We start from the raw sequence: 27,922 nt of genomic DNA on the forward strand, positions 1-27,922 counted from the left end.
GGCACCCAGGGGCGGGGCGCTGTGCGCGCAGCGCGATGACGCAATCAGAGCGCGCGGCACGGGGAGAGGGAAGGGCGGGGGGAGGCGAAGTGTGCGGGCCGGGACCTCTCCCCGCGGCGGTGAGTGCGACCGGGCCGGGCTGAGCCGAGCCGAGCCGAGCCGAGCCGGGCGGGGCAGGGCGGGGTGAGGCGGGGCCGGGCCGGGCTGAGCTGGCGGCTCCGGGCGGGTGTCGGCGCGGGGTCGCGGTGGGCGGGGGCGCCGGGCGGGGCGGGCGCTGAGGGCGGGCGCTGAGGGCGGCGCGGCGGCAGCGCCCCCTGTCGGCGGCGGGCGCCGTGCCATGTGGCCGTGCTGGCTGTGCCCGCAGGTGCCGCGCGCCATGGCCCCCCCCAAGGACATCATGACCAACTCCCACGCCAAGTCCATCCTCAACGCCATGAACGCCCTGCGTAAGAGCAACACGCTCTGCGACGTCACCCTCCGCGTGGAGCACAAGGACTTCCCGGCCCACCGCATCGTCCTGGCCGCCTGCAGCGACTACTTCTGCGCCATGTTCACCAGCGAGGTCGGTGCTGCCGCCGGCCCTGGGTGCTCCGTGGGTGGAGGAGGCAGGGCCGCCCAGTGCTTGGGCTGTTCTCTGTTGAGCTGCTCAGCAGCTGGGCCAGGATCCCCCCGTAGGGGCCCAGGATCCCCTGGTGGTGATCCTGGAGTCCACTGGATACTCCCCGTGGTTGCTCAGGATGCCCCCGTTGTGGTTCTTGATCCCTTCATGGTGGCTGTGGGTGCCTCAGGAACCCCCATGGTGGCCCTGGATATCTCCATGGTGGCCCTTGGTCTCTGTGAATCCCCCTATGCTGACCCTGGAGCCCTCTGGGTTCTGACCTGGTGGCCCTGGAGCCCCTCGAGGTAATTCTGTGTCTTATGGTGGCCCCAGAGCCATTTATTGTGACCTGGTAGGGAGTTAAGAGGTTGTGGCCTTGATTCATGGTCTGCTGTGACCACCCTGTGCCCAGGGAGCTGCCAGGCTGAGCTGCCAAGCCGGAGAGTTCTGATACATTTCTTTATTTTTCTAGTGTTGATTTGTGGTTTCCGTGGTTCCGGGCATCTTTCCTGCCCTGGCACAGCGCTGTGGGAGCCGTGCTGGGGATTCTGGGCAGCCCTTGCAGTGCAAGGGAGGGTGTTTGATGCGTGCTCTGGGCTGCCCTTGGCACTGGCTCAGAGCTGGGCTGGGTGGGGGTGTCACTGGGGCTGGGGTGGCTCTGGGCCCCAGGTGCTGCACCCAGTACATCTCACCTGTGAGCACCTTGGCTCTCAGCCCTTCCTGTGAGACTTGCACTACCTGTGTGCAGTTTCCCTGAGTCACTGACAGGCACTGCCTCAGCTGGAGCTGGCACTCGCTGCTGAATGTCAGATGCTTTGCCTGGCTTTGTCTTTATAAGCTGGAGTCAATCTTTGCATCTTTTTCTTATGGAAGATGCTTTCCTTATCCTACCACCTTCCCCATGAGCAGGGAGAAACATTGTTAAGTAGCTCACAGGTCCTAAAGCCCTCCCTGCTAGCCCAAGAGTCATTGCAGCAGAGAATGATTTTTTTCTTTGTTTTACCCAGGCACGAAGGCTGTGGCAGAGCTCTCTGTGTGCCCACTTATCTCAGTGCTGTCAGGGCAGCAGGTGTTTACAGTCCTGTGCAAAGAAACCAAAATGATGCTTGTGTGGCCTGACCTCAGACCAATATATTTTTTTGTCCATATCTTCATGAAATTTGTAAATTCATCAGGTTTGTGCTTTTTCTCTGCATAAAGGAAATGTAATTAGATGAAGAAAACGCACAAAGCAGATTCGGTCCCTGGAGGCTGAAGTTCTCTGTTCTCCAGTAGCTCTAGGTGCTCAGCAGTACAGAGGTATCTCTGCTTCTCTGGGTTTGCCTCCACGTTCCTGTCAGTGCTTTCGACTTCTGGACTTGTTCTAGGCAGTGTTACTCCATGTGCTCCAGAATGTTCTTTGTGGCTGCTAACAAAGGCTGGGGGTTGGTGTGCTTTGGGTCTGAGCTGTGTCTCCTTGCTTTGTTACATTCATGTTAACGGTAACATCATGGTGACCTTCATTCAGACGTGTGAATCTTCCTAGAAAATTAAATTCTTCCTGGGAAAGCAGCTGTGCTCAGTGGGCAGAATTGCTTGCTCTCTCATGCTCCCACAATGCCTCTGCTTTAAGGGTTTCTTTCCTTTTGCTTGGTTTGTGTTTCTTCCAAACTCGTTTCTTTGTTATGGAAACCCTAAAGTGCCCAACCTGCCAAGGGGCAACAATTACAGAGTGTTTGTGGGACATTTCCTTCCAGGAAGGGGCAGCTTGGTGAGCCTCAGAGTGGCCATGTTTCCTGTGTGTGTCAGGGCTGTGATGGGACAGTGCTTGGACACTCTCCAGGCACTTGTGGGTGCAGGGTTTGGCCAGGCTGGGACTCCAGAGAGCTCAGAGTGTGTGTGGTGCCATGGGCTGACAGGCCCTGCCAGGGCTTCCTCAGCACTCCATGGCTTGCCTCCTGCAGCTCTGGGGCCTGCTGGGCTGCTCTGATGTGCCAGGCTGGGCTGCACGAGGCTTTGCTCAGAATTGATCTTGGGGTTATGCCATGGCATTCCTGGCCTTTTCTCCTGGGGTTATGCCACGGTATTCCTGGTGTCACATCTGTGCATAGCCAGTATAACACTGACTGGCAGCAATACTGTTGTCATAAAGAACTGCCTTTGCCTCTCTCTGTGTCTCAAGTTTCCTTCCTTCTCTCACTTCTGACTTTTAACATTCTAAGAAGTTGTCAGTCTAGCTTAGTATTAATTCCTTCCCATTTTTTGTTCCCGTTTTGCCACATGAGGAGAAGCCACTGATCACCTGATGAAGCCCAGGCTTTTTACAACACTTTGCTTTGCCCCTGTGCTGAGCAGTGTGGGAGCACTGAAACACCATCAGTTTTACCTGCAGGGTTGTTCCTTGTAATGAAAATTGCAGAGCAGTTTTATCTCCCCTGGATCTTGGCTGTGCATTGGCATTTGTCTTTGTTTGTCCAAGTTAACATAACTTGGGATGTTTTAAGAGCTGATTACTGGCTTCACCTCAGAAGGAAACTGTTCTGTCTTCTCTTGGAGGCTGTGTTCTAGAAATTGAAGGGTCCTTTCCCCCCAGAACAGAGAAATATTATTCTGGAAGTAAACAACTGGTGTTTCCAGGTTCTTACATGGTCAGCTTCTCTGTGCTGTGATTGCTCTCCAGGGTACAGTGAGCCACACATTAGCACTGTCATGCCAGCATTTCTCTCCCCCTGTGAGAAGAAATTGGGGTTTATTCCAGAGTACTTTTGTGTATCTGCATTAGTAAGGGCAAAAACAAGAAGTAGCCTTGGGTAAGAAAGGAGTTGCAAAATTTTAGACCCATTCTCTTGCATGATTGTCGTGGTTTAGCCCCAGGCAGCTGCCAAGCCCCTCAGAGCCCCGTGCTTGCTCCCCCACCAGCAAGATCAGGGAGGGAGTCAGAAGGGTAGAAGCTGGAAAATTTGTGGGTTGAGATAAAGACAATTTAATATGGAAAGCAAAATCCACATGTGCAAACAAAGCAGACCCAGGAATTCACTCCCTGTTTCCCATGGGCAGGCAGGTGTTCATCCATCCCATGGAGAGCAGGGTTCCAGGACTCGTTACAGTGACTGGGGAAGGCAAACACCATCACTCCAAACATCCCTCCCCTCCTTCCTTCTGCCCCCCACTTTGTGTACTGAGCATGGTGTCATATGGCCTGGACATGCCTTTGGTCACTTTGGGTCATCTGTCCCTGCTGTGTCCCCTCCCAGCTCCCCACACACCCCCAGCCCCCTTGCCAGCCTGGCAGTGTGAAAAGCAGAAAAGGTCTTGGCTCTGTGTGAGCACTGCTCAGCAATAACAAAAACATCTCCATTATCATCCCTACATTCAGCACAAATCCAAAATACAGCCCCATGCCAGCCACTGGGAGGGAAATAAACTACCCCAGCCAAACCCAGAAGAATGATTGATGGGTGGGATGGAAAAAGCAACATTGTGTCTCACAAAAGAGCTGTAACCTCAGCCCCTGCCTTAAGGCTTTCATCACCTTGGGGGCCTTGAGGTAAAACTCCTGAGGCCTGGAAGTGACTGTCCTTAGTTGTTTTCCTGGATGCTGTGGTTGATTTTGGGATCTGTGCTGCTGCACACTTCCTATGTATGGGCTACTCCCTTCAGGGAGAGTGAGCAGAGCTCTGATATTAAACAGCAAAGTGGGAAACCAGTCTGAAATTCTGACAGCAGAGGTGTGTCTGGTGCCACTGAACAACCTCAGAGGTAACAGTGAACACCTTGGAGGGGAAAGCTGCCTGGCCTGTGTGTTGGTTAGCATTGGATGACCATCATTTTGCATTCTGAGTCCAAGGATGTGGCTGCATGGATGGACCAGGGACTGTCTGTGTCCCAGCAGCCCAGCACTGAGCACTGCAGCCAGTTCTCTAATGCTGCACACACAGGCTGGAGCTCAGCTCAGAGTCCTCATGAGTCTGAAAGGCTGAGAGAATTTGGATTGTTGAGTCTGGAGAAGGCTCTGGGGTGGTCTTCCAGTACCTGAAGGGAACCAACAAGAAAATGGAGAGAGACTGTTTTCACTGGGGTTATAGGAGAAAGGGAAATGGCTTCAAACTGACAGAGAGGGTCCACATAAGGTCCCTTCCAAACAAGACCAATCCATGATTCTGTGTTCAGAATCAAATTGTCTCCACACTGAGACCCTTCTTTAAGGGATGATGTTAGAATCCCAATTCTGCATCACAGACATTAGATGAATTTACATAAAATACTTCCTTCCTACTAGGCATTCTTAGCATGTGAGTAAACTGGGCAAAATAGCAACCAAGTAGTGGAAGGGAAACAGGAAGTAATCATCTGTATGGTATTAGAGTTGTCCTTGTGGTTTGTGTTGTGGTCACCAATACAGAGAGAGTATGTACATGGTTGGTTGATCATGGGTCAGGAGCTTCTTTATCAGCTCCAGGCTGATGTGTGAAGAACTGATGCTTACAGCTGTCAGGAGGTCAGTAGAAGTTTGTAACATCTGGTCCTAAATATGTATGGTCTGTGTCTTCCTTTGCTTATTAGAATCATCTGGACATCTTGTCTGATCAGTTCTGCACTTTGGTGGCACCTGTGTCCTTTGTGGTACAAACAGCTTAGTCTTGGTTCAGGAATGTTTTGTCTGGCCCAAGGCAGGAACTGGTTTTAGCTTCTGAATGCAATGCCTGGCCTGTCACACAGCAGGTCAGACAAGGTAATTTGCTGCTCCTTCCCAACTTTGGAATCCATAAAGTTTGTTCACTGAGTCAAGAGATTTGAAAAGCCTCTTCCCTCAAATTCCTTCAAGGGTCACCCTTACCTCCTGTACTTCTGTGCAGGTGTATCTCTGCATGATAGACAGGGCTCAGTCCCAGCAGACAGACATCTGTGCTGTGTCATGGAGTGCCTCTGCAGGAGCAGCTTCCACTGCTCCTATTTTCTGTTTCTGTATCACCTCCTTTTTCCCCAGCTGTGGCAGATGTGAAGCTCAGTGATGGTGCTTTGGCCATGCTTTCTGCTCCCTGAGCCTCTGCCCAACTGGCTGTACCAACTTTGGGCTCATTCTTGGCAAGAGAAGCCATGGGCTTTCATCTGCATTGTGCTTGCACTGGTGCTGACTGCTCCAGAAGTCAGGGGCTGGTTTTGCAGCATGCCACAGGAAGATCATTATCCCTTGAGGTGCAGCCATGCTGCTGAGCTGGCAGCAGTGTGCAGGGTGTGATCAGTGAGCCCACCAGCCAGTCCATTGGTCAGGAATCATCAGGTGCTCTGCCAGCAGCTCTGTGCTGGAGGCAATGAAACTGATGCTTTGTGAAATATAATCTGTTTTGTGCAAATTTGATGGATTCACAGAATTTGCTGTTCCCAAAGATTGACCATTGAGAGGATAATGTTCCTTGGAAAAAATAATTATTCCAAAATTAATCATAGAGGTGATTAAATAGTCGAGGGACAAAGCCTGGATTGTGTAAGTGCCATCACTGCACAAACTGTCATTTTACTTTGTTTCATTTTAGGAATGAAGTTCACCATAAGCTTGAAGAACATATCAGGAAAGTGACAAGTTGAGAAAGCTTTTTCTTTGGCTTGGTTTTAGAGAAGAGTGGTGAAGATGTCCAGGTGTTGGAAAGGAAAATTACGTGTCAGTAGAATTTACTTGGTCAGGTTTAGGGCTGGACATGCCCAGGGAGAAGTTACCAAAGCTCAGGCAGAAGGATGTCCTACTGATAGGGGGCACAGAGAAGCCAAATTTCTGGGCCACAGAGACACTTGCAGAACTCCCAAAACAAGGAAGAAATTGATAAAGCCAGCTCAGCAGCTGTGCTGAATTCAGCTCTGGATGGGCAGAAGGTAATTCTGGCAGGGGCATGTCGAGACTGCTGACTCACAGCCACCAACTGCAGAAGTCCCCTGACCCACAGGAAGAGAAAGACTGAGCATGGGACTAATTAGCAAAAGAAGCAAGGAAATCGTTAACCAATAGAAGATAGAAGGCTAATCAATAAGAGAACTAGATAGCTTGTAGCCAATGAACATTAATGCCTTTGTTTGCTAAAATGTATAAATAATAAACTTTTTTGTCAGTCTGGCGGGCTTTGGGGATTGGTCCCCAGCCCCCCTTTCTGTGCTGAAGTGAAATGAATCAAATCCCCAGACTCTGGGTGTGGATTGGCCTCTTTCACACCGGGTTAAAGAACCTGGTTTGGGCCAACACTTAGATGGAGGCTCCATGGGAACTGCAGCATGTCACACACATCCAGCTCAGGCAGGAATTCCCTTGGAGCAAAGCTTGGAGTACTGCATGGAGGAGACAGTTGAGTTGTCTTGCACAGGTGACACATGTGATCTCTGCTGACTCAGATCTCAGCTCACAGGTTTTACTGTACTGTGTGACTGTCCTTTTGAGCCATAAAGAACTTTTGTCTCTTACTCATTTCTGTAAGTGAATTCTGTAGGGAAATTCCTTCCTTCCCTATATCCTTTCAGTGAGCACCAGAATAGAAAGGACAAATCTCTCTTGAAAGCTCTGACAGATCTTATTTTCAAACCTGCTGAGGGTTGTGGGCTTTCTGATCACATTAATGAAAAATAAAGCTGTGTCTCCCTTTTAATTTACAGCTCTCAGAGAAGGATAAACCCTGTGTGGATATCCAGGGCCTGACAGCCTCCACCATGGAAATCCTGCTGGACTTTGTATATACAGAAACTGTGCATGTGACAGTAGAAAACGTCCAAGAATTGCTTCCAGCAGCATGTCTGCTTCAGCTGAAAGGTAATTCAAAAATTAGCACAAATTTTGCATCATTGCTGCTGTTTAGAGATTTGGTTTGTTTGACCCTCTGTGCATGGAAGAGAGGCTGGGGGAGGAATGATGTTTTTAAGTAGTTATGTCCAACTTCTCTTTTCTTGTGTGCTGTGGTCTCATGGTGGAGGAATGGATTTGAGTGCAAAACAAAATGGTAAAACAGGTTCCATTCTTTGGGCTACTGTAGTTCTGCAGGAGGACTCCCAAGAGGAGTTGTGAGCTGTATAGCACATAATGTTCCAGCTCAGTTAGATTATTATAATAAGCAATCCTAGATGTCATTTGACCTGCCATCACAGTGTGTCTGGGTCAGTAACAGACTGGTTGCTGTCATTGCACATGCACCTATGGAGCTATCCCAGACAATTATCCCAAATCCCAGACAGGTTACCTAAAAGTTATCATAGTCCTAGAAATCTGGTGCCATATCCACTGGCAGACACATTAGTGGTTTATAATCCATGAAGCTGAGTATAACTCACACTGGAGTCTTCCTAATATCAGATTGATATCATTTTTTCATTGGAATAGAACAGCCAGAGCTCAAACCAGCCCAAACATGTGGTCTGGCTGCTCCAAGTGTCCTCAGTCTCCAAAGCAATACATGCATGTGTATGTTTCTGTAGTACTTTTACTTGTTCTTTGGATTGGACTTTCATTATTGCTTAGAACTTTCTTTTTTGAAGACCTTGCCAAAGCAGTGGATTGATAGTAAGTGTGCAGTGCTCATTCACCCCTCCAATTTTCCATAGGTGTGAAACAAGCTTGCTGTGAGTTTCTAGAAAGCCAGCTGGATCCATCAAATTGTTTGGGCATTCGGGATTTTGCTGAGACACACAATTGTGTGGATCTAATGCAAGCTGCAGAGGTCTTCAGCCAGAAACATTTTCCAGAGGTGGTTCAGCATGAAGAGTTTATCCTCTTAAATCAAGAAGAGGTTGAAAAGCTCATCAAGTGTGATGAAATTCAGGTAAAACCTGAAAAGTACCATTACTGTGCAAAGCATTGAAATAAAACATTGAAACCAGTCAGTAATTAGTCCATACTCCTGGGATGGACTTCTCACACAGTTCCTGAATTTGAGATTTAATTTTCAAGAGGCATCTATTTTTATTTTTGCTAGTTTGTAATTTTATCAACACCATGTAGCTTCTCTTTAAGAATTTGTTGTCACACAAGTGTTTCTTGCAAGTCAATCACAGTGAGTTAGTTCCCTTTGCAGAGTTATTGGCCCTTCATTCCCTCCTTTCCCTGGAGAAGATGTCTCAATGCCTACATTTCAGAAACAGCCTCAAGCTTTAACTTCTGTTTGGCTGCTGCACAAGGAATCCTGGGCTGGTGCAGGGTGGTCTGACTCTGCCAGGGGTTACAGGGAGATTTAGTTCCGTGAAGGTGAGCTTCTGGAGGGTATGCTATGTGACTGGAACATGTCAGATACATTTTTCCAACTTTTCTATGAATAAGTTGAACATTAAATGAGGTAAATGAGGAAAGAGCTTGACTATTTATTGAGGTGGATTTTGTCGAGAGCTGATGTTCACTGCAGTGGAAAGGCTTGAAGCAATCACTGCTCAGAGTTCAGGGGAGCAGGAATGTCTGGAAGCAAACCAGTGTATGGGATATCTTTGGTGGTACTCCTGAAAAGCCAGTACAGGGGTAGCCAGAGGAGAATTGTTGATGTGTTCCTTGAAAGTGGTCTTCAGCCATGCCAACATCCCCTTGTTAATGAGGCTGCTTGAGAAAAAGCCTGTGAGGCAGTGGTGAAGGCCCCAGCTCTGGCTGGGAACTGCAGTGGAGGAGGCTGAGTGTGCTTGGTGTTTGACCACCTGCAGTTTTGTGCTGTGAGGGGCTGAGCTCCTGTGGCTTGTGATGCCATAGGCCAGCAGCTTCTGGGCTGGGACCAGAAAAGAATGAGGAACTTCAGAATGACCCAGCCAAGCTTCTTGGATGATTTGCTCAGGAAAGGTGGCATTCCTTGTGGATTGGAAGGGCTAGTTCAGACCTTGCAGCAGGCAGTGTGTTGGGCTCGCACTGTGGTACCTTTAGAATATGTGATGAGTAGGGCACAGGAGGGGATTCTCCCCTCTTCTCTGTCCTTGTGAGACCTCACCTGGAGTGCTGTGTCCAGGTCTGGGGTTCTCACAGAACATGGAACATGTGAACCTGTTAGAGAGGGTCCAGAGGAGGCCACAGAGTTGTTCTGAGAGCTGGAGCCCCTCTGCTCTGGAGCCAGGCTGGGAGAGCTGGGGCTGTTCACCTGGAGAAGAGGATTCTGCAGGGAAACCTTATAAAGGGGCTTATAAAAAAGAGGAAGAGTGACTTTTTACATGGACATGGGGTAGCAGTTTTAAAGAGGAGAGATTTAGATTTGATGTTGAGAAGAAATTCTTCCCTGTGAGAATGCTGAGACCCTGGCACAGGGTGCCCAGAGAAGCTGTGGCTGTCCCTTCCCTGGAAGTGTCCAAGGCCAGGCTGGACCAGGAGCAGCCTGGTCTGGTGGAAAGTGTCCCTGCCCATGGCAGGGGGTGGAATGGGATGGGCTTTAAAGTCCCTTCCAGCCCCGACCAGTGTGGGATAAGGAGCAGATCTCTCTCCTGCTGTGCCAGCACAGAGGTGAGGTCTCTCTGTGTGGAATCAAGAGTGTGATAAGGGAACACCCTCAGAAAATCTCTGGGCTGCTCAAGAAGTGCAATGACAGGTCCTCAGTGTGATCCTGCATTTAGTGTTACTCATCATTTATCAGAAAACATAAATGATTCAATGAATGGTAAAGCTGTTAAATATATCTGAGGACATTCAGTTCAGGAAGGAATAAATCAACACAGGATTATTGCATTTAAAGAGGAGGTGGGGAAATTGGAAACAATACAGTAGTCTGCTCTCCTTTTGTGAGCTCTAAATGTCCTTCCCCTGTAATTCCAAGAGAAAGAGGCCATTCCAAATTACACTGTAACAAATATAAAACAATGGTGTAGAAGAATGCCTTACATAATTAACCTCAGTGGCTCCCTGCTTCAAAACATTCTGCCTGACAGCTTCAGACTGGATTTCAAAGGGGACCAGTCATAGGCTGGTGGGAAGGCTCAGTCCTTTCATCACAAGCTCTTCTTTTATCTTCATATTTAGTCTCAGTTAACAGACTGTGTGATAATAAATTCATGTCTGATTTCCTTTTATGTCGGATGATCTGATAGATGTGCAAAAAGAAAACAAAGTCTAAGTAATATATAAGTAATATATAATTCTTATATATATAGAAGTAATATATAATTCTTATATATATAGAAGTAATATATAATTCTTTTATATATATAGATAGATATAGATATATATATATACAATTCTTATGCTTTTGGTAATCATAGGTGTCCAAAGCATCTGTGGTTCATTAAAGGATCAAATTTGGATGATTTAGTCAGTGTAATCTCCAGAAGTGGTGTAAGCACCAGCATGTGCTGGTCCTAAATGGAGACAGAAATAAACTAGTGATAAAATAAAATAAACAGTAGAAATAAACAGTAGCATTCATGCCCTGGGATTCTCCACTCTGAAATCTTTTGTAGTTTTTAAAAGGTGGATTGAAACGTTAAATGTACCTGCTCTGGCTGGAATGTGTGTGGGGCAGTGTGTAGGCCCAGGGCTGCCAGGGCCTAGGGCAGACACTTTGCTGTGCAAAGGAAACATGATTCTAATCTTCTCTTTGATAGCACTTTGAATTTTGCAGGAGCTCTCAGCTCCAGGCTCTGCTCTGCACCATAGCACTCACTGCTCTGGGACTTGGGCTGCCCATGGTCGATCTCAGCTGCAGGGGAAAAAGCAAATGCAGGTTTAAGGAAAAGAAAGTGAGGGAGTTCACTGTGCTTATGGGGATTTCCCTAAGGGACCCGTAGCTGAAGGGTCCTGCTCCCCTGCTCGCTGTGAAGCAGAGCAGCAGCTGAGCACTGTGTGCTCCATGGCAGCAGCTGCTGTTCTGCTGCCCCTGATCGGGGTGTGCCTGTGTGCAGGTGGACTCGGAGGAGCCGGTGTTCGAGGCGGTGATAAACTGGGTGAAGCACTCCAAGAAGGAGCGCGAGGCGTCGCTGCCGGAGCTGCTGCAGTACGTGCGGATGCCGCTGCTCACGCCGCGCTACATCACCGACGTCATCGACACCGAGGTACGGTCAAGGTCCCCCTGCCCCAGAGCAGGCTTTGCCCTGAGCAAGGCAGTCCTACCCACACAGCTCAGTCCCTCCTGGAGACAGAGTGCCCGCATACCCAGGCCGCTCGTAGCCGCTGCTGCCTTAAGCAAGCTTAGTGGATTTCAGCTCTTTAGTGATTATCAGCTCTCTCAGGATTTCCAGCTCTTGCTTGCTAAGGCGCCAGTGGGCTCGGGGGAGAAGCAGATGAGAGAGAGGAGAAGGAGAGGTCCTGGTGGTTCCACAGTGATGGTTTTACTGAGGGGTCTGTGAAGGGTTCCAGCGATGGCTCTTCTTCTGCTGAATGGGCTAAAACAGCCCCTTTTTATAGGGTATAGGGGGATCCAAACTTGTCCAATAATAGGGGTTAGGGGAAAGTGACCTTGGGGTTACAGAGATAAGCTAGGGTCCGAGAGGCAAAAGACAGGAGCTTATTTTGCTATCTCATCATGACTCAGCAATTCCTGCTGTTAAGTCTCAACCCTCCAAGGGGTCTTAGACACACAATTCTATGGAGTCTGCTACAGTACAGCAGCCACTGCTGCTCCTGCCTGGCCTCTGCTGGCCCCAGGATGGCTGCAGAGCCCTTTCTCTGCTGCTGTTTGGTGACACTGTGCAGCTGTCCCTGCTCAGCGCAGCGCTGCTGTCACACTGAGCTGATTGCTGTGCCAGCAGTCACAGCATCCTGCTCTGCAGCCCCAGGGTGCCCTCTCCAGTGCCATTAGTCAGCTGTCTCTGCAGATATCCACAGCACCTTTCTGTTGTCGTCCCTTACAGTCTCCAAGTGCCTCCTGCCTTCATTCCTAAGTGCTGGCAGGTCCCCTTCCCCAGGCTGAAAATTGCTGGCATCGATCTCAGGAAGGTCATGGCTCCTCAGAAGGTGTCTGAGGTGCAGATGGACAGAATGTACCTCTGAGTGAGAAAGACAGCAGCTGTGTGGGTCCAGGACCAACACACAGCCAAGAGCCATGGCTAACGCTGCTGCTTTGTGTTCTGGGATGCTGCAGAGGCAGCCCAAAATGGGGACAACAATTAAGCTTTTAAGTGTTAATTCAATTCCAGACAGGAAATGACCCCAGGCAAGATTTCAAAGGAAGGCCCAGAGAAGGTCAAACCAGCCTTCAGGTTAGATGGTCATAGGATGTACTCAAGGGTCACTAGCCCTTGTCACCTGACAGGTGCTGAGTGGTGAATGACAGACTTTTCTCTATGTCAGGAAAAGGCTGAGTTAGCAAAAGTCGTCTCAGCTGTGATAGATTATGGAAGTTACTAAATCAGGACAACCTAATGGGCTGTTGTGGTAGGTTGTGCCAGAGCTAAAGGGTGTTCAGTCAGATTATCGTGGTCCACTTCAAACTGAAATTTAAGCTAATGGAAAAGGGACTGGTACCAAAACAAATAGATCTGTTCCAAATCCAGCCTGAGACAGAGTGTGTGCAGCCCTCAGCTCTCAGAGTGAACGTGGAGGGTGACCTGTCCAGTCTGGCAGGGCCACACACTGGTGGCACATCCTCAGCTTGGGGCAGTGTGGAGAGTGGAGTGTTGGCCCCATGTGGCTGTCTCACACGGACACCAGGAACCTGTAGAGGTAAATCTGAAATTACTGAAGCAGCATGTACACCCAACACCCATAGGAAAATGATAGCTGAGCTGAAAGGAGGTTGGTCCAGGCCCTCAGCTGGGGAAGGGAATTACACAGCATTGTGCAAGGATATGAGGCTGTCCTTGCATGCCCCTCACTCTTCAACAAGACCTCAGTGTTCCTGTTGCCTCTTCCCAGCTCCATGTCCCGTGTGCACAGTGATCAGGGCAGTAAATCAGCTAAACAGTTTCATTGTGCTGTGCTCTCCTGCTCCTCTCCAATGGCAGGTGCAGGTCAAATTATGTGGGGCAGAACAAGTGTGGTTTCACTGCCAGTTCCCCTTCCTAGTCATACTTCTGCTGGCTTAAATGGAGCAGAAGTGGTTTTTTCTTAGTGTTCCAATGCAGCCATTTTCTTTAAGGAGCCTTCAGTGCCAGACTGTGAGGATGGAGCCATATCTTCTCAGCACCCTCAGTTACCTTTGCATTTCCCAGGACCCGCACACAAGTCCCTTTCATGCTGTCTGAGCTGATGAGAGTTGGCTTTAGGACAGTTCTTCTGAGGTTTCTTAAAATACATTGCATGTAGCAGTGACTCATGTTTCTCCCCAGCCCTTCATCCGCTGCAGCCTGCAGTGCAGAGACCTCGTGGACGAAGCCAAGAAATTCCACCTTCGGCCCGAGCTCCGGAGCCAGATGCAGGGACCCAGGACACGAGCACGTCTGGGTGAGCAGCAGAAAAAGGACCCTGAGAGGGGCCAGGGCACTGGCAGGTGTTGTGTTAGCCCTTGTCTAATGCCTTGTGACTGTGTTGGTGTTCTTCACAGCAGTAACTTGTTGTGCCATGGTCCCCAGCAGGACAGAGAGGGGACTGGAGCAAAGGACAGAGGTGCCTCTTTAGTGCCAATGTGGGGTCTAGCTGACTGCCTTTAATCCCAGCCCCTGCTGTGGCCTTAAAACCAATTTCCTGAGTTGCTGGTGCCTGCAGATGCATTTCTCCCAGCATACAGCTGTCCAAGAAGTGTGGGAAGAGTTTCTTCCTGTCTGAAGAGGTAGGTAGGTAGGTATCAGTGTCCAAAGTAGAGCTATGAGGTGAGTGGCAGCTGCCTTACAGTGACAGCAAGTTTCCACAGCAAATTGAACAGGGGAAGGTGCAAGGAGGGAGATGGAGATGTCCCTCTTCCCCTTCAGAGGTGCTTTTTTTTTCTCCCTAGCCTTGTTAAGGCAAATAAATTATGATATCTTCCTTTATTTCAGTAACTTCTACCAAGCACAGTCACTGAATTGTTCAGAAAATGTTTGTCTTAGAGCTGTGAGCGCTCAAGGGCAACATAAAAGTAGGACTGACCTACAGAAAAAGTATTTTACTGGCTTCTGTGCCATGCCTGTGTCCTGGTGCACTCCCAGGGCACTGCCATCAGTGCCAGCAGGTACCACTCTCCCTGCAAGGAATCCTCCCTGTGTGTTCTCCAGTGCTGCTGCAGGTGTGGTGGAGAGAGATTCCAAAATCCCTTTGTGGCCTGTTTTAGGGGACAGAAAGCAGTTTAACCACAAAAGGAGGAGGGCAGATCAGGTTTGTCAGAGACACAGTGATTGCACCTCTCTGGCCTGAAGGAAATGTTGTTGTGCTGTTCCTGCATAGTCCAGGCCTCAGCACATTTTGTGGGAATTCCTGTACCAGTTTTGAAGATCTGCACTTCAGCTCAGCCTGTCATGGCATCAGCCTTCCAGTAACTGAAGGGACCAACAAGAAGCCAGAAAGGGACTCTTCATCAGAAACTGCAGCAATGGGACAATGGGGAATGGTTTCACACTGAAAGAGGGAAATCTAGGGAAGAAATCCTCTCCTGAGAGGGTGGGCAGGCCCTGCCCAGAGAAGCTCTGGCTTCCCCATCCCTGGAAGTGTCCAAGACCAGGCTGGACATGGCTTGGAGAAGCCTGGGATAGTGCAAACTGTCCCTGAACATGGAATAATGACATGTGCTTTAAAGTCTTTTCCAACACATACCATTTTGTGATTCTATGATTTTAGAAAAACACATTTCATTTTATTCTTAGTTGAAATACTTCACCTGATGAAAAAGACATTAAAAACTGTTTTATTGTCTAATTGTACAGGTTAAAACTGCACATTATTGTTGAGGTTCATCCTTTGGATTCAGCCCTAGCTGTTTTAATTGATTCCATACCATCTGATATCAGCAATGTGTCACTTTAAACTGTGATCAAGGCATGCATTAACTTTGCACAGGAGGAGCTGAAGTGATTGCACTTTTAGCTTTCTTACTGGAAAAGAGGCTTTGCAAGATGTTGGAGCTCTTGTGAATCCTTCCCAGTTATTTTTTACATTATTTTTCATCTGAGGTGGCACCTTTCTGCTTTGTGACAGACAAAGTTTTGTTAAATGTTTGTTGCTTGGTGTTCAGTCCTTGTGCAATGAAAAGCTGGACAGTCCTAAATTCTAGTGATAAACTCCCTGTTCCAGAAAGGGCCCAAGGAGTGGAGGGGATGCTAAGCTGTTCTAAACCTGAGGCAGAAGCTTGCTTCCAGGCAGTGATTAGAGGGGAAGTTGCAACTCTCCAGGTCACAGCTGTTGCTAACAGTCATGGAGGAAATAAGAAAAACTCAGAGAATTCATCTCAGAGAAAATAGATAGAAGGCAATTTTGAAATAAAATACACAAGATTTAAGAGACAATTCCTGGGAAAATATTTAATTGGTTTTCCAGCCTTCAGACAGCCTGACTTGTTTCTCAGTTATGTGGTGAACAAAGTCCCCTAAATCAGGCCTGGATATCACCAGAGGCCAAGAGGAGACTTTGTGTTGTGAGGAAGCTGCAGGGAAGCAGCCATTCTCCTACAGATTCTATGGGTGGTGAGAGGTTTGGGAAAAACAGTGGAAAGGGTACAAAAGGAGATAGAAAGGAGTGAACTTCACCACCTGTCTCTGAGGCAGCTTGTCTTTTCAAAGTGCCTCTGATGTTAGGAGAAACAGCCCTCCAGCAGCCAGCTCCTAACACCTCAGTCAACTGTCTGCCACATGCTCTGAAGCATTTCTCCCTTCTCTTTCTTGCTGAGCACACAGGGAGTGTTGAGTTTGTGAGGGTCCCCAGGACGAGGTGAGAGATGAGGAATCTGACTCCATGTTCTCAGGAGGCTGATATGATATGACATGATATATGATATTATGCTATATTATATTATATTATGCTATACTAAAACTATATTAAAGAAAGAGAAAGGATACAGACAGGAGGCTTAACAAGAATGAACAATAAAAACTCGTGACTGACCCCTCAGAGTCCAACACAGCTGATGGTGATTGGTTATTAAGTAAAAACAATTCACATGAAATTAATCAAACAGTAATCAGTTGGTAAATGATCTCCAGACCACATTCCAAAGCAGCAAATACAGGAGAAGCAATCAGATAATTATTGTTTTCATTTCTCTCTGAGGCTTCTCAGCTTCCCAGGAGAAGAAATCCTGGCAAAGGGATTTTCCCAGAAAATATGACAGTGACAAGGGAGTGTGAGTGCCTGAGCCAGGTTAGGTCCCTTCTCCAGAGCCGAGACAAAAACAGGGATTTAGAGGCAGCTTTGTGCCAGGGAAGGCTCAGAGTTTCTTCAGGTTGTTCCCCTGAGGTGACCCTTTGGTTGTGAAGGGATTGACTTGGCTTTGCTGTCCCTCTGTCCCTCAGGAGCTAACGAGGTGCTGCTGGTGATCGGCGGCTTCGGCAGCCAGCAGTCCCCCATTGATGTGGTGGAGAAATACGACCCCAAGACCCAGGAGTGGAGTTTCCTGCCGGTAAGGGACTGCTTCTGAGCACCACTGGGCTGAGCAAACACTGATCCTGCAGCACCAGCTGGATAACCATCTCCTTGGGCTGTCCTGTGCAATCTGCTGAGGATTTCTGACAGAAATTCTTTAGAGATTTACATGGAGAATGCAGAGTGACTGAGGGAGAGGGGGTTGTTGTCATAGACCTGATCAGCTGAGCCTGCAGAGACCCACATCTTGGTTGTGGGAGTGAGAACTATCATGTTTCTTAGTGAAGGGGTGTGAAGCTTTAAGGTTAGTGATGATAATTGGAATGTCAATAGGAACCGTGTAATCAGTGCAGTCTTAAGGCTGCTGCATGATCCCACTGCTTTCAGTGTTTTGGAGCATAATGGGAAGAGAGAATTCCTGCACTGAGGAGTATTTCTACCCAAATTAAAATCAGCTTTATCTGTGTGAAATGGTGGAGAACTGCCTCTTCTTCAGTATCACGAGTCAGGGCAGACTCAGTATCATCTGGTGTTCCAAAATTCTGATCTTTTTTGGAGGCTGAAAGCTTCATCAAATATTCAGAGTCCCTACTTTTTCCCATTGTAATAGGAGGCTAACAAAATCATCCCAAATGCATTGGGGGTTATACAGCAGCACAGGATAAATGATATTTAGTGTGAAACATTTGAGTGCAGAGAGACACAGCCCTGAGAAGAGAGCACAGCCAGGGGAGGCAGGCACAGTCACTCAGGCTGTGTCCTTTAAATCCATAGAGCTGCCTGCCCTGGGGCAGTGGCCATTTCCCAAAGGAGCAGCAGGAGAGGGTGGAAGAGCAGGGGCTCATCTCTATGGCCAGTGCTGTTTCTGTCTGACCTTGGTGTTGCTTTGCTGTCGCAGAGCATCACCCGCAAGCGGCGCTACGTGGCCACGGTGTCGCTGCACGACCGCATCTACGTCATCGGGGGCTACGACGGGCGCTCCCGCCTCAGCTCCGTGGAGTGCCTGGATTACACCTCGGATGAGGACGGCATCTGGTACTCCGTGGCTCCCATGAACGTGCGGAGAGGGCTGGCAGGAGCCACAACCCTCGGAGGTACATCCTGCTCGCTGCCAGGGTGTGGCATTCACACGCCCTCTGAACAGAGAGGAGCTGTGAGACAAGCAGAGAGAAGGAAAACACAATTCTTATCTCGCTTGCTGTGCCCGTGTTGTGCTAAAGTAGAATGCAATATGGAGATTGTTTACCCAAAGAGGATGTTTTGTTCCCTTGGCCTGTCAGGGCCAAGAAGTGTGTGTGTGTGTGTGTGTGTGGGACTGTCACGGGACAGTCAGGAGAGAATCAGGGATGAGTGCAGTTCTGAGCAGTGTGAGCAAGGGTGAGTGCATGGCAGATTCAGTTTAGATACAATGTACATAGTATAGTATAGTGTATAGTATAGTATAGTACAGTATAGTATAGTAAAGTAATTCTTTAGCCTTCTGATGATGGAATCAGATGCATCATTCTCCCCTCCATCATAGTTGTCTTTGATTTACAATACCAGGGCAGAGCAGCCTGTTCAGCTCCGGCCTGAGATGCCCTGAGCTGCTGTGTGAAGAGTGGGCTGGCTCTGCAGGAGGAGGGGAGCCCAAGATTCTGCCTTCTCATCACTGGGATCAGAAATGGAAAACTTGCCCACATATCCTGAGAGGAGCTCTGCCTCCGCTGCATTCCTGCAGCATGTATCTGTGAACTGGGGGAAAGGGGCTCTGTGAGAGATTATGGAGTGGGAAGTTCTGAGGGTGGTGACAGTGTTGGGCAACACTGAGCACAGGACACCAAGTACAGCTGTGACCATCCAGCACTGCAGTGACTGGAACATCTGCAGGGAAGGAGTGAGGACTTTGGGGAGGTACTGGCATGAGGCTCACCATGGGCAGGGTTTGGTTTGGGCATGGCAGTGTTTCAGTGGTTCTGCAGCATGAAAAAAAATAGCTGAATTCTGTGTGTTCTCTTTCATCCATCAGCAAGAAGCAGATTTAAGGGCCAGATGGAAGTTGTGTTTGTTTGTTGGGCCTGTGAGCCAGGCTGAGGAGCCTGGGTTCATCTTGGCTCCCAGTGTGCCTGTTGGTCTGTTTTCTGTGGTTTGCAGCCCATGTTGCAGCTTTGCTCCGTGTGTCAGGGCCCTGGTGCTGCCTGCCCCTGGCTGACTGGCTGTGGCTGGTGCCTCCTCTGTCCCTGCAGACATGATCTACGTCTCGGGGGGCTTTGACGGGAGCCGCCGGCACACCAGCATGGAGCGCTACGACCCCAACATCGACCAGTGGAGCATGCTGGGAGACATGCAGACAGCACGGGAGGGAGCAGGGCTCGTGGTGGCCAACGGAGTCATCTACTGCCTGGGTAGGTACCCTCAGCACCTCTGAGCTGTGCAGAGCCTGCCTTTTTACCCAAGGGACCATTCAAGTGCTGCCTGAGCAGCCCCAACCTGTCACATCCGTGTTAGAAAAGGTTTAACCTCACTGGGCACTCACAGCTGTGTCAGTGCTGCCTGACCTCACTGTGCCCGTCACAATGGCTTGAACTGCAGCTGCCACATCACTGCAGGGAATGCTGCACGCTGCAAATTAAACACAATTTACACACACTGCATTTGAAGGATGGCAGGAGTGTGGAGGTAAGAAATGCCAGCTGAGGCTTTTTGTGGCCTGGGCAATGTCTAAATGTCCAGACATGAAGCAGGTAGCTGTGGGACAGGGGGTGCACCTGCAATGGTGGCTGTAGTGCTCCAGAAATGTATCTTGAGCTGTCTGTTCTCCAGCTTCTTCCTGTAGCACTCATTTCAGTTTCAGAGCACTCCACCAGCTGTGAATATAGTGAGATTGCCAGAGGACAAAGCACTCTGAAGCTTGTTCTGTGGGCCCCAGAAAAGGCAGGCCCAGCGTTGCACCCACCTCTGTTGCAGTCCTGTTGCTGTGGAGTCACAGATCTTAGGCACTGGTTTCATAGAGCCACTGGATGCTTTGGGTTGGAAGGGACTTCATCTCATTCCACCCCCTGCCATGGGCAGGGACACTTTCCATCAGACCAGGTTGCTCCAAGCCCTGCCCAACCTGGCCTTGAATAAACCAACCATGTTCATTCCTCTTCCTCTTGCTGTTCCCCAGGGTGGATGGCAGCACACTGCTCCTTTGCTGGGGCTGCACAGAGATTTTGGTATCTGCTTGTGAAACAGCTCTTGAGAGATCCCAGCCTACACCATTCAGCCTCAGCACAGACCTGGGAGCTGCACATCTGCAGAGCTGCACCAGAGTGGCCTCAGTGTGCTCAGAGGCAGCTCCATGGGGCTGGCCTGGTTTGCTGCTTTGGGGAGGTGATGCTCTCCCAGGGCAGTGTGAGGGCAGAGCTGGCTCGGGGCTGGCTGCAGGATGCTCTGCCCCACCAGGATGGGCTGTGCTGATGGCAGTGCCACGCTGTGCTCAGGGCCCAGCAGGCATGGTACTGCTCTCTGCACAGAAAACATTCTCCCCAGGCCAGCCCCATGGTTTGCTCCTGTGTTTTGTTTCAGGAGGCTACGATGGGCTGAACATCCTGAATTCTGTCGAGAGGTATGACCCCCACACTGGACACTGGACAAATGTCACTCCAATGGCCACCAAGCGCTCAGGTAAGAGCCCACAGTGTCACTGCTGAGTCAGAAATGACACAGATTAATGAGTGACATGCTCCATGTGTTTTCAGAAGGCTAATAACAATTTTATTAGGAACCCATTCCTTTTTATACTCTAGTTCACAAAAGTGGACCTCATTGGTCCTTTAATCAGAACACCCTCACCATTGGCTAATTAAGAGGACACCCATCTGTAAACAGCCTTATGGGAAAACAACTTATTGCAGCCACCACCTGTGGATTGTTTAGTATTTGACTATCATTCTTTCTCTCCAGCTGCCTCAAACGAATTCATGGGAAAGCTTTTCTAGCTTTCTCTCTCTGACCAGACTGTCACAGCCACAGCCACAGTGCCTGAGGTCAGTGTGTTTCTGCTGCACTGAGGGAGCAGTCACTGCTGCTGTGTTCTGCTGCCCTGGAGGATGCTCTGGCCCCAGTGGGTGGGTTGGCTTTGAGAAAGGATGATTTTACTGGCTTGAATTCCTAAGAGAAATATTAATTTTCACATGCCTCCATCCCAGGCCAAGGTGTGTACAGAGGAATGCAGTTGCAGGGTCACAGGTTACAGGGAGGCAGATGAAATGCTGGGTGACTTCCACAAGCAGGAGCAGTGCCTGGCATGGAGAAGAGCTCCCAAGGCACAGACTGACCCCAGTACTGGGTCAGTGCTCATCAGCTGCATAGGGCATGGTGAAGGCAGGTGTGACTGCCAGGCTCCTTCACCTGAGCCCTGCTCTGGGGCAGCACTGTCACAGCACTGTCACCCAGCACTGTCACCCAGCAGTGGGCTTACACAAATAATCACACCATAATTATCCCCCACCAGCTCTTCACTTGTCTCCCTGCCTGGTGTTCTATCCAAGCTTTAAGTTGGCACTTGTATCTAGGACAAAAATACAGTTTAAATCCTACTTTTGGGGTATCTTTCTGTTTAAACTCTCCATTTCTCAGAGGGGTTGTCATGGGGCTCCTGTAGCTCCTGTGTGCCCAGGTGTGTTGACCTCCTGCTCTGGCTGTGTGCCTCAGGCCTCCTGCCCTGCCCTCCAGGCCCTGCTGATGGGCTGCCCTGGCCCTGCCTGTGAGTGCATGGGAAGGTTGCTCTGTGCCTCCACACCTGTGTGCCTCCCAGTGCTTACAGTTATGTGCTTGGACCCTCTTTCAAATCCCTTTTGAAGCTGCTTTTTCTCTGCTTCTTGCAATAACTGGCCCTCACAGCCAGCTGGGCAGCGCTCCTGCATGTGAACCCTGTGCAGTGGTCCTGGCCAGGGACAAGTACTGGGTACTCAATAAAACTGGGCTCTGTTCCAAAACATTTCAGTTTTCCTGTGCCTGCAGCAGGCATTCACCAAAACTCCAATCTTTAAATATTTATTCCTGTGACAGGGATATTCCTGTTAAGTGTTGGTTTATCTGCCAGGAGTGGATTTGATTTAGGAGTTGGGCACTTTCCACGTCCAGGAAGGCCATACATGTAAAACACAGGATAAAATCTGCACGTTTTTATAGGTCAGAGGCACCATGTGAGGTCAATCCATGAATCTCTAGGAAGCTTGAGGATCAGATGGCTTTCCTCAAGGGGCCTGCTGTGGGCACCAGAGAAGGCTGACTTTGGACAAGACCAAAAGCAGAGTTCAAACTTTCTACAGCAGGCCTTTCCCAGGTCTGTGCTCCCCACAGGAGCTGCAGGCTTTAGTGGCTGTGCCTTGGCTGCAGCATGAGCTCCTTGGTGCCACAAGCCAGCAGGAACCTGGTGAGGCTCTTGTCCCCAGCACTGGCTCAGCTGGTTCCTTCCTTGGCACTGTGACCTGGAATACCAAGATCTGAAACGTGGGTGTGCCCAAGGGCCTTTTTTTGCTCGGGTTTTTGTGCTGCCACTCTGGTAATAACACCCCTAACTACTCATACCTTAGGTGTGAGTGCTGGTAACCTTGGACCCTGTAGGATTTCTTTTGTCCCCAAAAAACCCTCTAAGATTTATCCATGTGCAGGTGTTCGAATTCCAAGACCAGGACTAAGAGTAATCTTGGCTGTATTCACAGAGATCATTTCCTCCTTGTTTCTTTTCACCTCTTAGTACAGGTTCTGGAGAGAGGCCACCTCTCAGAGACCTTGGCCACATTGCATTGCTGGACCCAATTTCCCTGAGTAGGCCTTGGTTTGGTCTCTTCAGCCAAAGCTCCTGGAGAGCCCCTGGGCCAGCCTGGCCATTCCCAGCTGTTCTGAGGCTCTCAGCAAGGACAGACAAGGAAAGCCAGGATGTGTTATTGGAACAGAAAGTCTCTTACACCCTGTTTGTAAAGAAACAGATCCATGCCAGGGTAGCTGGCTCGTTTCCTTCAGGATATTCATTAGTGCAAGAGTTCCATGTGGGTGGTGACAGCCTGACAGGGCTGACTGTGCTCCCAGGAGCCCCTGAGGCCACCAAGTGCCTGGTAATGTCACAGTGTCCTCCTGTGCTGTACCTGAGGGCCTGCCAAGGAGAAACCAAGGCTGGTGGGGGTTATTTGCTGCTGGTTTCATAAATTCCCAGTTGGAGCAGCATATTATTGTCTGCTTTCACTGTGAGAAGACCTGTTCAGGCAGCTGCTCCAGCCACCTCTACTTCTGCAACAGTGTAGAAACCAGTTTTCATTTTGTCTTCCAGAGAAGTAATGTCAGGGAAATCCCTCCTCCAGCATAGCATGGAGCAGTGTGCAGCTACTCTCCAGGCCACAGCCAGGAGATGGGTGACACCAGAGATTCAGAGTAGCAGAGGAACCTGTCTCTGCCTGCCAGCAGAGTGGGCCTGGTGCTGCTGTGCTCACACACCTGTGGTCAGGTGTCAGCCCAGGTAAACTCTTGTGCTGCTGTGCTGCCCAGGCCTGCCATGCCACAGAGTCAGCAGTGTTCAGTGGAGTGAGGTGTTTTCATGTTTCATATTGGAGACAACAGCACCAGAAGACACAATTACCAGCTATTTTAGGGGAGGTATACAAGCATAAAAAATGTCCTGTGGAGAGGGAGGAATTGAGCTGTTCACCTTGTGGCAGCGAGCCCGGTGCTGTCTGTTGTAGTGTGTTTTTATACTTTGCAATACTTTGAAGAAGTTTTGGTTTGTATTCCCATATTTTTCCCAAATGGTTTATCCCAGACTGTACCCCCCTCCCTTTACCTGTGTAATCCCTCTCTCTGACTGAGATCATCCCCAAACCCCCACCCTGGCTCTCTGTCAATGACTCAGCCTCCCATCCCCTCCATCCAGAAGTTTCAGTCCAGGATGTCAAGTGATTAGCCAGAGGCCAGGGGTCAGCCCCCCAAGCCTTGCCCCATACTCTGTCCTAAATGTCCATCCCCCAGCATCCATCCCTTAGGGTCACTTAATGGTTGGTAAGATGTTCTCTACTTTGGGTTTCCACCTCCCTTTAAAAGTAACCTTGGCACATCTCCCAGGGCCCTGGGCAGGAGGCCCCCTAAGGTGCAGGAGCTCCCCAGAGCCCCTGAATAAAACCTTGGATTAACCCCTGCTAAGAGTCGGCCCTTTCTCTTCTCCCGATGTCTCTTGTGCTGCAAAGGCGCCAGCCCAGGTGCCCTCAGTACCCTCGGGGCACACACAGAGAGTGTCTCCTGCCAGCCCAGGTGCCCTCAGTACCCTCGGGGCACACACAGAGAGTGTCTGCCCCCAGCCCAGGTGCCCTCAGCACCCTCGGGGCACACACAGAGAGTGTCTCCCCCCAGCCCAGGTGCCCTCAGTACCCTCGGGGCACAGAGAGTGTCTCCCCCCAGCCCAGGTGCCCTCAGTACCCTCGGGGCACAGAGAGTGTCTCCCCCCAGCCCAGGTGCCCTCAGCACCCTCGGGGCACACACAGAGAGTGTCTCCTGCCAGCCCAGGTGCCCTCAGTACCCTCGGGGCACACACAGAGAGTGTCTGCCCCCAGCCCAGGTGCCCTCAGCACCCTCGGGGCACACACAGAGAGTGTCTCCCCCCAGCCCAGGTGCCCTCAGTACCCTCGGGGCACAGAGAGTGTCTCCTGCCAGCCCAGGTGCCCTCAGCACCCTCGGGGCACACACAGAGAGTGTCCCCCCACTGTCGGCCATGTTGGGGCTGCTCCCCCCGGTGTCTGGGACTCGGGACTGTCCGAGGGTTCCTGAGGGGCTCCCAGAGGGACAGAGACACTGCCGGTGTCACTCGTGGGTGTGACTGTGCCACCTTCTCTCCGCAGGGGCTGGCGTGGCTCTGCTCAATGACCACATCTATGTGGTGGGTGGGTTTGATGGCACTGCTCACCTCTCCTCGGTGGAGGCCTACAACATCCGCACCGACTCCTGGACCACGGTGACCAGCATGACCACGCCGCGTTGCTACGTGGGGGCCACCGTGCTGCGGGGCCGGCTCTACGCCATCGCCGGGTAAGCCTGGGCCCTGCCCCTGCCACAGGGCCTCTCTGTGAGAGGAGACACCCACAGGGTCACTGTGCCCAGCCAGAACAGGCAGCTCAAAGGTCCAGTATTGTGTTTGCAGGAATGATGAATCTGACTCCATGTTCTCAGAAGGTTAATTTATTACTTTATAATACTGTATTATATTAAAGAATACTACATTATACTAAAGAATACAGAAAGTATACTTACTAAAATGCTAAAAAGATAATCATGAAAACTCCTGACTCTTTCCAGAGTCTCGACACAGCTTGGCCCTGATTGGCCAAAGAGTCAAAACAACTCACACCAGAATCTAATGAAACAATCAAATCTGTCTCAGTTTGGAAAGACAGGAGTCTGCTAAGGAAGCCAGGAGCCTCCCCTGAAATGGAGAATGTAAACCCTCCCCACCCCTCTGAATTGCTATAAATTTTTAATTAAGGGGCTCTCAGGCAAAAATATGGGAGCAGGAAATAACAGTTCTCTAATAGGAAGAAAATAAAAGGATAAAATAAACAATGCAATAAACCAAAAGAACACTGACAGAGTCAGAACCCAGCCTGACACCCTGTGGGTCAGGCTGTTGGCAGCAGAACCATTGGAATTGTGGCTCAGCCTCCTGCAGTGTCAGGGCTGGTTCTGCTGGAGCAGGGATCCTGGAGAAAGGTGCAGTCTCTTCCTCTGAAGATCCAGTGGCAGAGGCAGCTGCTGTTCCTCTGGGCAATCCAGTGCAGAAGCTGTGCTGGTGTTCCAGAATCTCCAGATTATATCCAGGTAGGAATGCTTGGCTCCTCCCTCTGGGCTCACATCTCCCAATGGGATGCTGTAGTTCTTATCAGCCATGCAGGGACAGTCAATGGCTGTTATCAGCAGATGTCTCCTCCCAAGGGAGGAGTGATTGTGATCACTCAGAGAGAGATCACAAGGAAAGCTGCCCACTTGACAAAAGACAAGTGCCATACCAATGGTAATAGAATACATCTTCCCTTGCCATCTGGAACAACCTGGGGTAAACAATCCCCAAACACATTCCACATGAGCAAAACACAGGAGAAGCAAATGAGATAAGAATTGTTTTCCTTTTCTCTGAGGCTTCTCAGCTTCCCAGGAGAAAATTCCTGGGCAAAATTTCAGAGAATGTGAATGCCACAGTCCAGGGCTCAGGCAGGCAGGAGAGCAGCAGCAGACAGCAATGGCAGCCTGGTGCAGGGGTTATAATTTGGGCTATTCCAGCCTCCCAGGAAAAGCTCTGAATGCCTCAGCCTCTTCCTCCAGCGCCCTCCTTCATGTGTAACTTTGTGTCCTGGCAGATACGATGGCAACTCACTGCTGAGCAGCATCGAGTGCTACGACCCCATCATTGACAGCTGGGAAGTCGTCACCTCCCTGGGGATGCAGCGCTGCGACGCCGGGGTCTGCGTCCTTCGGGAGAAGTGAGCAGAGGGAACTCACAAAGAAAAACATTCTAAAATGTCTCGGCTGGAGGAAGAGTCCCGAATGATTTGCAGTGACTGTTCTTGAGAGTTGTGGATGCTGTGGGAATAGGCACCAGAACAGCAGCTTTCTGTGCTGCTTGTGACTAGAGCATGTGCATAACTGTGTGATCTCAGCAGTCATTTGAAATCAGGGGCTCTGTGGGAAGCTGGAGAAAGGGGATGAATGGGTCAGGAGAAGCTGCACTCTCTGCTGTTCCTGTGGCTCAGTCTGTGGGCAGAGCAGAGTTGCCCCAGCCTGGTCTCAGGCAGCCTGGTGACCCCTCCCAAGGACATGTACATAGCCCTGGGTCACCTCTTCAGCCTCCGCAGGACCCCGCGGGTCCTCGGGTCGCTCTCAGCCGTGTGGATGTGTGAGGCTGAGCCCAGCTGCTCTTGTGTTCCAGCTTCAAATCATTGTGTACGTCCTGAATGTTCCAACGTGCTCCCGAGCACTGCAGAGCCAGCCTGGGTGAGGTCTGAGGGCCCTGAGCTGTCACTGTGTCTGCAGGGCTGCACACAAAGGAGTCGAAGGTTAAAGCTGTCAGCCACTGTGACCAGAGCCTGAGGCCACGGGGCAGAGGCAGGGAGGAGCTCACTGCCTGCCACAGAAGCATCTGCAGGTTTGTGCTCTTGATCAGGTGCTCAGCAAGGTTCATCACATCGTGTTTTCTCAAAAAGCTTGACAGCTCCAGCTGCAAATGAGGTGTGGCACCGGGAGCTTGGCCATACCTGTGCCTCACCCTGTGAGGAGGCCACCTGAGCTGAGGCCAGGAGAGCAGGGACACAGTGGCTGCTGCCCACCAAGGTCCTGCTGGGTGAGTCCCTGGGGATTGTCCCCAGACAGACCTGAGCCCAGCACACCCAAGGCAGCCTTTCACTCAAGTTCATTGTGTTGGTTTTCCTTTTATCTAGGATTTTTCTGCTTCCAGGGCTGTTCTGGAGTGACATCCAGGATTCTGTTTCGCCCTTTGTTCTCAGCTGTTTATTCCCCTGTCTCATGACTCCACATCCTGTGACACTTGCTATCCCTGGCCTGCCCCATGAGCCCAGGTGAGGCTCCACCAGTGGCTCCCAGCAGCTCCTGGAGCGCTCCCTGCTCAGCATGTCCTGCCTCACTGTCCTGGGAGCACAGGCTCCCCTCTGCCATCAGCTTGGCCCCACAGTGCCTGGGCTCCATGTAGTGCTGCTCGTTGAGCTTCCTGCTGACTCCTTGCTTGGGGACAGGGTGGGATCAGGGACGTGGTAGCATGACCTAATGATGCACTTTCAGCCAATGCTCTGACCTTCTGCGTTTGTTTCTATCACACAAGTGTTCTGTGGTTTTGTTTCCTATGTTTATTTTTTAATGAAAGTATAAAGAATAAAATATTTCCTGAGCCAGTAGGAGTTTAGCTTCTGTTCTCTACCTTCCAGACATGACTGACTACTGTGTGGAGGGTTTGTGCAAACCCTGTGTTAGACAGGCAGCTGCCC

General features: G+C 50.2%; 1 protein-coding gene across 1 annotated transcript; it reads left to right on the forward strand.

Annotated features, from left to right (window-relative positions):
* Positions 1–27,832, forward strand: KLHL12 (kelch like family member 12). The gene is made up of 12 exons (XM_054648752.2): positions 1–119; positions 365–562; positions 7,214–7,367; positions 8,153–8,370; positions 11,405–11,554; positions 13,769–13,883; positions 16,856–16,962; positions 17,824–18,019; positions 19,151–19,309; positions 20,475–20,573; positions 24,776–24,962; positions 26,285–27,832. The coding sequence occupies exons 1-12, from the start codon at positions 36–38 to the stop codon at positions 26,409–26,411; spliced, it is 1,794 nt and encodes a 597-aa protein (XP_054504727.1). The 5' UTR covers positions 1–35; the 3' UTR covers positions 26,412–27,832.
* Positions 27,833–27,922: the final 90 nt, after the last annotated feature.

Source organism: Agelaius phoeniceus, chromosome 25, assembly GCF_051311805.1.
Source record: "Agelaius phoeniceus isolate bAgePho1 chromosome 25, bAgePho1.hap1, whole genome shotgun sequence".
NCBI classification, from domain to species: domain Eukaryota; kingdom Metazoa; phylum Chordata; class Aves; order Passeriformes; family Icteridae; genus Agelaius; species Agelaius phoeniceus.